Below are 10,000 nucleotides of genomic sequence, written 5' to 3' on the forward strand. Positions count from 1 at the left end.
AGAGACAAAAATAGAATCTTTATTGTTTGAGAGGGTCGTGAAAGTACAGCACCGTGGCAATAGGGATGTGACCTCAGAGGTGACATTGCACTGCTTGTACCGAATCCATTCCCTCTTGCTTGTACCTTCCTGACCTGGTACCCTCCATTGATAGACACTGCTAGCCCTTTCCAGGGCCAAACAGCCAGCCAGTGAGAGAGAGGAAGAGCCAAAGCCATGAAGGCAGGGGCTGAGTAAAAGGCAGAGCAGAGCTGTTCGAACAGGGGACCAGTATTTTCATCTTTTATCATATTATCATATCTACAGATGTACTATCTTAATTTGATTAGTTTCTCACTGCAGGAAAATAATCCTGCAGCAAAAGGACATTTTAATTATTAGATGGACTATAATTCATGGACATTTTTGTAGAAATGTATACATTTTTTGTTGGGATAAATCAAGTCTGAAATTTTAAAGTGGAAATTACACTGAACTGTGTGTTTGTCTGTGTGTTTGTCTGTGTGTTTGTCTGTGTGTGTGTGTGTGTGTGTGTGTGTGTGTGTGTGTGTGTGTGTGTGTGTGTGTGTGTGTGTGTGTGTGTGTGTGTGTGTGTGTGTGTGTGTGTGTGTGTGTGTGTGTGTGTGTGTGTTTTTTCTATTGAGTATGTTGTTTCTGTCTGCCTCCACCCCCAGAAATGACGGGGACATACAAGCAAAGTTGCCCAAAGTTGATTTGATTTGGCCTTGTCAGTGACAAACGATACCATCTACCCTAACATGATAGTGTCGTGTCTTTGGCATCATTAAAACTGAAGACTTGTTTATCAAATAACTCTCTGTAATTATTATTACGTGATTAAACTACTTAATCGTGTAACTGTAATTAGCTAGGAAGTCGGGGCACCACGGAAAATATTCAGATTATAAAGATATACATTTCCTAATATAACTTTCAGATATTTTGATATCTGATCACTTAGTCTTCTGATTAATGAATTATTCTTTATGTCACGTTCTGACCTTTATTTTCCTTTGTTTTTGTCTTTAGTTAGTATGGTCAGGGCGTGAGTTGGGGTGGGCAGTCTATGTTATGTGTTTCTATGTTTAGGTTTGTCATTTGGCCCGATATGGTTCTCAATCAGAGGCAGGTGTTTTGCATTGTCTCTGATTGGGAACCATATTAAGATATCCTGTTTTCACTGTTGGTTTGTGGGTGATTGTTCCTGTTCGTGTGTTCCTGGTTTTTTCTGTGTTCACTAGTTCGGGACTGTAGCTTCGTTGGTTTTTCGTCTGTTTATTGTTTTTGTTCATATTGAGAAGTATTCTAATAAATTATGGATACGCACCACGCTGCGCTTTGGTCCTCCTCTCCTTCTACCGACGAAAGCCATTACACTTTACCTCACGTTAGTCTCATTCCAAACGTCGTAAATTGTTGGTTATCTGCACGAACCCAGTCTTCACTATGAGTCATCCATACATCAATTGTCTTAAAATCATTTATTTACTAACTAAGTAATTCACAGAAATGCATCACACAAACAGTAGATATGGTTACAAGGAAATGATAGCGGATGTGCCCTTGTGGGCTAAACCGGCATGGCAGCTTGTTAGACAGAGTGATAATTATAACAATTGAAATGCTAATCCTTTGCACATGAACGCTCACTCATTCGGGAACAATTGCAATCAGTATATATATTTACGCTCAGTGTGTCGTCGGGATCTCTGTTGAGAAGTTTGTTTCTGTTGGAGAGTCTGTCCGCCCTCTTTCTCTCTCTGTCGTGGTTAGAATGTATAGTTCAGAGTGACATTCATTCATGTCGTTATAGAATAGATGTTTCGGCGGTTGTCGGTCTTCGCGTTCAATGATACTGAATTCCTAGCTGCAGACTAGTAATTAATATCAAAGACTTGTTCTTATTCTGTCGGTATTGATAGTCTAAGAGTTTAACCACGTGGTATGGTTAAAAGATTCAGCCATCTACTCAAACCTTAGGTTTATGGTCTCTACTCAAACCTTGGTCTCTACTCAAACCTCTCGTGGTAAGCTGGTCTGCAACCTTTAGCCATCTCGTAATTGAGGTAAGCTCGGTCTGCTCTCAAACCTTGGCCCTCGCGTTATCAAGGTAAGCTGGTCTCCTCTCAAACCTTGGCCCTCGCATTATCGAGGTAAGCTGGTCTGGTGATAGAAAACCCGGGTGGGGGTTTTATTCGGAAGAGCAGAAAAGGGCCTGTCCCAGGACGCCAGACCATAGCTGTGCTCATGGGCGGTCCTCTGATTTAGTTAAACTCCAAAGGGAATTGGAGTTTCCTTCATTAAACAGTACAAAATCACATTACACCATTTCACAAACAGTATCATCCTCACTCATTCATCTTATACAACAATTAGATATAAGCCTCATATCTGAGGCTATTATATAAACAGCGTTATGGTAATGTGGCCGTATTGTCTCTCATGAGTTTCACAAAATTGTACCAAACGGACCAGTTCGTAGCTGGATTCTTCACCGATCTTTTATACGTTCTCCAGAACATAAATACTGTTCGGACCTCCAGTTCTGTGAGGTGGAAGAAATTCCTTTGTTCTCTCTGAAAACTCACTCTCTCTCTCTATACTGTGGCCATGAGGAGATAATCTCCTCCAGGAATTTATGACCTCTCTCTGACCACAGCAGCCTGGTTGTAGGAGACAGAGAGAGGGGGATGGTGCTCGCTGTACCCAAAGAGGGCAACGTCATGACAATAGATAACCCCCAGTGCCTGTCAAGCTCAGGAACATGACTGAGCTCCATAGCGAAGGGCCAACACACCATGAATTATAGGCATCTAATTCACACACACACACACACACTTACACCTGCCCTCTGCGCTACCTGCAGTCTAGCACCGCACCTGCCTTGCCAACACGGTTGGCTGAACACCTGCAGTGCCTTATCCACCCTCAGGCGACCTGCCAGGTCCTCCCCCTGTACGCCTGTCACACTTCAGCTGGAAATACCGCCCCTGTATGAGCGCGAGGAGCATTCTGGGAGCAGGTGAACTACAGTAGCCTGAGGTAACATAATACGCCATAGATACTGTTTAAGTGGAACGAGACCACAATGTCTTTTCACAGGTCTTTTGCAGGTGTCAACCTTGTTTCTACAAAGATGTTTCTCCGAATTTTTTGATATATTTTTTTTTACAGATATAGAGAAAGGATGGCAGTGGGGAAAGATAGAGGTTGTATCAAAGGGCAGTAGGCCGGATTTGAACCTACGTTGACACCTATACATGTATGCCAGAGGCTGAGGTATTACCGCTCGACCAGAGAGAGAGAATTCAACACATTAAGCCGGATGTGTGATTTCATCTACTGTGATTCTGGGAGACCAGGGGAAATGACTATCTCATTGTGATTAGTTTGTCTTCTCATTGCTGCTGACTGAAGTTGGAATAAATAACTGAAACAAAGCCACTCAACTGGAATTGCGTGCGCTGACTGAATTTGGCTCCCATGGTGAATTTCTGTTTGTGTGTTCGATTTGTGTTCGGTGTGTGGTTGGGGTGTGTTCAGTGTGTGTTCGGAGTGTGCTGTTGTGTATGTGTGTTTTTGTGAGTGCTGCATTTTGTGTATGCGTGTTCGGGGGGTGTTCAGGGTTGTGTGTGTGTGTGTGTGTGTGTGTGTGTGTGTGTGTGTGTGTGTGTGTGTGTGTGTGTGTGTGTGTGTGTGTGTGTGTGTGTGTGTGTGTGTGTGTGTGTGTGTGTGTGTGTGTGTGTGTGTGTGTGTGTGTGTGTGTGTGTGTGTGTGCGTGCTCCGTGTGCGTTTGAGCATTTCCATTCTGCTTGAGAGGTTACCTTATGAGAAAACTTCCTATCACAACAGCTTCCATCAACCTCACTGGATACTGAGCATTTCTCTAATTGCTAAATGTTAATACAACACATGCAAGGAATTGCTGTGTTTTTCATCCTTACTTATACACCCTGTGAAGTGATACTGTGTGAGGGCAATTTGTGACCGTTGTTGTTTACGTAATCAGTGGCTCCCTACCTTCAGGCTATGCTCAAACCCTACACCCCTACCTGAGCACCTTGGCCATCCCTACCTTCAGGCTATGCTCAAACCCTACACCCCTACCTGAGCACCTTGGCCATCCCTACCTTCAGGCTATGCTCAAACCCTACACCCCTACCTGAGCACCTTGGCCATCCCTACCTTCAGGCTATGCTCAAACCCTACACCCCTACCTGAGCACCTTGGCCATCCCTACCTTCAGGCTATGCTCAAACCCTACACCCCTACCTGAGCACCTTGGCCATCCCTACCTTCAGGCTATGCTCAAACCCTACACCCCTACCTGAGCACCTTGGCCATCCCTACCTTCAGGCTATGCTCAAACCCTACACCCCTACCTGAGCACCTTGGCCATCCCTACCTTCAGGCTATGCTCAAACCCTACACCCCTACCTGAGCACCTTGGCCATCCCTACCTTCAGGCTATGCTCAAACCCTACACCCCTACCTGAGCACCTTGGCCATCCCTACCTTCAGGCTATGCTCAAACCCTACACCCCTACCTGAGCACCTTGGCCATCCCTACCTTCAGGCTATGCTCAAACCCTACACCCCTACCTGAGCACTCCGTTCTGCCACCTCTGGTCTCTTGGCCCTCCCTACAGGAGGGCAGCTCCTACTCAGCGCCGTCCAAGACACCCCAATGGTGAACAGCAGAGTCCCTGCCCATCTTCTGAAAACATCTAAAACCTCTACTTTTGGTATTGTTTTTTTATTTTTACCCCTTACTAAATCAAATCAAATCAAAATGCATTTGTCACATGCGCCGAATACAACAAGTGTAGACTTTACCGTGAAATGCTTACTTACAAGCCCTTAACCAACAGTGCAGTTCAAGAAGAAGAAAATAAAGTAGACTAAAACAAAAAGTAATCATTAAAGTAACACAATAAGAATAACAATAACAAGGTTATATACAGGGGGCAACGGTACTGAGTCAGTGTGGAGGTTATATACAGGGGGTTACTGTACCGAGTAAGTGTACAGGGGTACAGGCTAGTTGAGGTAATCTGTACATGTAGGTTGCGGTGAAGTGACTATGCATAGGTAACAAACAAACAGCGAGTGTACAAAAAGGAGGGGGGTGTCAATGTAAATTGTCCAGTGGCGTTTTTATGAATTGTTCAGCAGTCTTATGGCTTGGGGGGTAGAAGCTGATGAGGAGCCTTTTGGTGCTAGACTTGGCGCTCCGGTACCGCTTGCCGTGCGGTAGCAGAGAAAACTCTGACACCGCCTATGATATAGGTCCTGGATAGCAGGAAGCTTGGCCCCAGTGATGTATTGGGCCGTTCGCACTACCCTCTGTAGGGCCTGTATATGGTCAGATGCCGATGTGATGGTGTTGTGTTTGGCCACGCAGTCGTGGGTGAACAGGGAATACAGGAGGGGACTAAGTACACACCCCTGAGGGGCCCCAGTGTTAAGGATCAGCGTGGCAGACGTGTTGTTGCCTACTCTTGCCACCTGGGGGAGGCCCATCAGGAAGTCCAGGATACAGTTGCAGAGGGAGAGAAAGGACAGTGTGGCGTGCGATTGAGATTGCATCATTTGTGGATCTGTTGGGGTGGTATGCAAATTGGAGTGGGTCTAGGGTGTCCGGGAGGATCCTGTTGATGACCAGCCTTTCAAAGCACTTCATGGCTACCAAAGTGAGTGCCACGGGGTGGTAATCATTTAGGCAGGTTACCTTCGCTTCCTTGGGCATAGGGACTATGGTGGTCTGCTTGAAACATGTTGGTATTACATACTCGGTCAGGGAGAGGTTGAAAATGTCAGTGAAGACACTTGACAGTTGGTCTGCGCATGCTTTGAGTACACGTCCTGGTAATCCGTCTGGCCCAGAGGCTTTGTGAATGTTGACCTGTTTAAAGGTTTTGTTCACATCGGCTACCGAGAGCGTTATCACACAGTCATCCAGAACAGCTGGTGCTCTCGTGCATGCTTCAGTGTTGCTTGCCTCGAAGCGAGCATAAAAGGCATTTAGCTCATATGGTAGGCTCGCATCACTGAGCAGCTCGCGTCTGGGTTTCCCTTTGTAGTCCGTAATAGTTTTCAAGCCCTGCCACATCCGACGAGCGTAAGAGCCGCTGTAGTAGGATTCAATCTAAATCCTGTATTGATGCTTTGCTTGTTTGATGGTTCGTCTGAGGGCATAGCAGGATTTCTTATAAGCGTCCGGATTAGTCTCCCGCTCCTTGAAAGAATCAGTTCTAGTCTTTAGCTCGATGCAGATGTTGCCTTTAATCAATGGCTTCTGGTTGAGGTATGTATGTACGGTCACTGTGGGGATGACGTCATCTTATTTTTCCCTTATTTATGAAGCCGATGACTGAGGTGGTGTATTCCTCAATGCCATTGGATGAATCCAGGAACATATTCCAGTCTGTGCTAGCAAAACAGTCCTGTAGTGTAGCATCCACGTCATCTGACCACTTCCGTATTGAGCGAGTCACTGGTTCTTCCTGCTTTACTTTTAGCTTATAAGCAGGAATCAGGAGGATAGAATTATGGTCAGATTTGCCAAATGGAGGGCGGGGGAGAGCTTTGTATGCATCTCTGTGTGTGGAGTAAAGGTGGTCTCGGATTTTTTTCCCCCCTGGTTGCACATGTGACATGCAGGTACAAATGTGGTAAAACTGATTTAAGTTTGCCTGCATTAAAGTCCCCAGCCACTAGGGGCGCCGCTTCTGGGTGAGCATTTTCTTCTTTGCTTATGGCCTTATAGAGTTGGTTGAGAGTGGTCTTAATGTCAGCTTCGTTTTGTGGTGGTAAATAGACGGCTACGAATAATACAGATGAGAACTCTCTTGGTAGATAGTGCAGTCTACATCTTATTATCAGGTACTCTACCTCAGGCGAGCAATACCTCGAGACTTCTTTAATATTAGACATTGCGCACCAGCTGTTATTGACAAAAAGACATACACCCCCACCCCTCGTCTTACGAGAGGTAGCGTCTCTGTACTGCCGGTTCATGGAAAATCCTGCTAGCTCTATGTTGTCCGTATCTTCGTTCAGCAACGTCTCTGTGAAACATAAGATGTTACAGTTTTTAATGTCCCATTGGTAGGATAATCTTAATCGTAGGTCATCCATTTTATTGTCCAATGATTGCACGTTAGTGAGAAGAATGGAAGGCAGTGGGAGTTTACTCGCTTGCCTCCAGATTTTCAGAAGGATTCCCGATCTGCGTCCCCTTTTCCGGTGTCTTTTCTTCACGCGAAAGGCGTGGATCTGGGCCTGTTACAGTGAAAGCAGGATATACTTCTCGTTGGACTCGCCGGACTCGTTAAAGGAAAACGTTTCTTCCAGTCCGCGGTGAGTAATCGCTTTTCTGATGTCCAGAAGTTATTTTCGGTCATATGAGACGGTTGCAGCAACATTATGTACACAATAAGTAAAAAAATAAGTTACACAAAACGCAAAAAAATTACTAAATAACAAAATTGGTTGGGAGAATGTAAAACGTCAGCCATGTTCTATGGCGCCATCTAGCTCTAACTTTGCTGATAGCTACTTACTGAGGAAAAATGTGCTTACTATGAATGTGATATGCGGTTGTCCCACCTAGCTATCTTAAGATGAACGCACTAACTTTAAGTCGCTCAAATGTAAATGTAAAGTTTTGGGGAACTTTCATCTTGTCCTTCCCTGCCCTATTCCCATCCTTCTCTTTCCCTCTCTCTCTCTCTCTCTCTCTCTCTCTCTCTCTCTCTCTCTCTCTCTCTCTCTCTCTCTCTCTCTCTCTCTCTCTCTCTGTATAACGCTATCATATTGATCCAACTACCAGATCAGAAAGGCTAACCCCTCCCCCCATCTCCCCCGCCAGGTGCTGTCCCTGGGTGCCGACGTCCTCCCAGAGTACAAGCTCCAGGCACCTCGTATCCACAAGTGGACCGTCCTCCACTACAGCCCCTTCAAGGCGGTGTGGGACTGGCTCATCCTGCTGCTGGTCATCTACACAGCCATCTTGACCCCTTACTCCGCCGCCTTCCTCCTCCACGATCAGGAGGAGGCAGCCATTTTAAACTGTGGCTACTCGTGCTCGCCGCTCAATGTGGTCGACCTCATCGTGGACATCATGTTCATCGTGGACATAGTCATCAACTTCAGGACGACATACGTCAACACTAACGACGAGGTGGTCAGCGCCCCGCTGAGGATAGCGATCCACTACTTCAAGGGCTGGTTCCTCATCGACATGGTGGCAGCCATCCCCTTCGACCTGCTCATCTACCGCAGCGGAGAGGAGGTGAGGAATTGGGGATAGGGGAAGTGCATTGTGGGCAATGGAGTTTTGTGAGGACAACCTGTGTTGGAACGCATCTTAAGTTACGGGGATTGTCAGATATGAATCTTGGTTTTAAAGGTTTGATTTCATATTTAAGGTTCGATATATTGACCTGTAGATAACCACAAATAATGAAAGCTATTTGCAATGAGCTTTTGGGACCTCCAAAATAAAATCTCCCTTCGATTACTCCATTATAAATGGACCTCCAATGAACAACAAGTCAGGGATATCCCCACAAAGGCTCCGGAGCAGAAAAACAACTGTGAAAGTTTGTACTGTCAACCTTCTTGCCATTGTTTAATTAATTGAACCTCAAGTGGCCAGTGAGCCAAGGAAGTGGACAGTCTCCGCAGCAGAGGACTATCATTTATATTGTGAAGTGAGGAACTAGGCTTTCTGCCAAGCAGGGAAGTAATCGGGTCCTTGTTTATTTGCTGTATAGACGTGGTGGGGGCTCCTCATGACAAGTATAATGGGTGGGAATAAACAGAACCAACCGACAGCAGAGTAAATCATGGGGAGGATTCATGGGAAGATCTCCGCTAGTACAGACCAGGATCTCCGTGCTGCTGAGGGGATCGGGTACAAGTGTAGGGCAGAGGATGGTTCACAGCACATTTTGTAAATTTCATTAATGTAATTTATCCTAAACGGACAATAAAGCTATTTTAACTTTGAACTGACCTCCAAAACCAGGGCTATCCAATCTTATCTGCAGAAGGCCAGTGTGTGTCCAGGCTTTTGGTCCAGCCAAGCAGTCAGACATCTGATTCAACCAATCAACTAATAATAGTCTTCAATCAAGACTTTAATGAGTTGAATCAGCTTTGTTACGGCTTGTATGGAGCAGAACTCTGCAACACAGGACCTCCCAAGGTAAGATTGGACACTAAACAAACTGTTTCTCCTCTCTCTTGCCAGACGACCACTCTGATTGGCCTGCTGAAGACGGCCCGCCTCCTCCGGCTAGTGCGCGTGGCAAGGAAACTGGACCGCTACTCGGAGTATGGCGCCGCCGTCCTCTTCCTGCTCATGTGCACGTTCGCCCTCATCGCCCACTGGCTGGCGTGCATCTGGTACGCCATCGGCAGCGTGGAACGCAACGGCAGCATCGGCTGGCTCCACACACTGGGCGAGTCGTTGGGGAAGCACTACAACGACACGGTGCGGGGCTCGGGCCCCTCCATAAAGGACAAGTACGTCACAGCCCTCTATTTCACCTTCTCCAGTCTGACCAGCGTGGGCTTTGGCAACGTCTCCCCCAACACCAACTCTGAGAAGATCTTCTCCATCTGTGTCATGCTCATAGGATGTAAGTACCAAGGAGCGTCTGTATGTGTTGGAGGGTAAACTATAAGGGATGTAGAAATTTATGCTACTGTGATTTAATTGGTTAGCAGTATGGTGGTGCCGCATCTGCTCGTATTTACTTGGTTCCTTGTTTTGTTGCAGTGTTCGCTGTCTTGGTAGCTGCTAACAGTTTGAATGAGAACGTGTGATAAAACTGGTTCAGTGTTAGGGTTAGGATAAGAGTTAAGGAAGGTAAGGATCATTGTAAGGTGTTATGTCTGTTTTAATATGCCTCACCAAGAAGACGATCCCACTCAGTTCTGCAGTCAGCAGTGGTCACATTTCAACATGGAGGATGATTATTACAGTGCC

At 46.1% G+C, this 10,000-nt stretch overlaps 1 protein-coding gene across 1 annotated transcript in view; it reads left to right on the top strand.

The window, feature by feature from the left end:
* The window catches only part of LOC120027914 (potassium voltage-gated channel subfamily H member 2-like), a 343,572-nt gene that overhangs the window by 318,644 nt on the left and 14,928 nt on the right, over positions 1 to 10,000 (top strand). The window contains exons 6-7 of the mRNA XM_038973009.1: positions 7,874 to 8,296; positions 9,260 to 9,650. Of these exons, the coding sequence (XP_038828937.1) occupies positions 7,874 to 8,296; positions 9,260 to 9,650 (814 nt within the window). The remainder of the gene's footprint in view (positions 1 to 7,873; positions 8,297 to 9,259; positions 9,651 to 10,000) is intronic.

The sequence above is a fragment of the Salvelinus namaycush genome, chromosome 33, assembly GCF_016432855.1.
Source record: "Salvelinus namaycush isolate Seneca chromosome 33, SaNama_1.0, whole genome shotgun sequence".
NCBI classification, from domain to species: domain Eukaryota; kingdom Metazoa; phylum Chordata; class Actinopteri; order Salmoniformes; family Salmonidae; genus Salvelinus; species Salvelinus namaycush.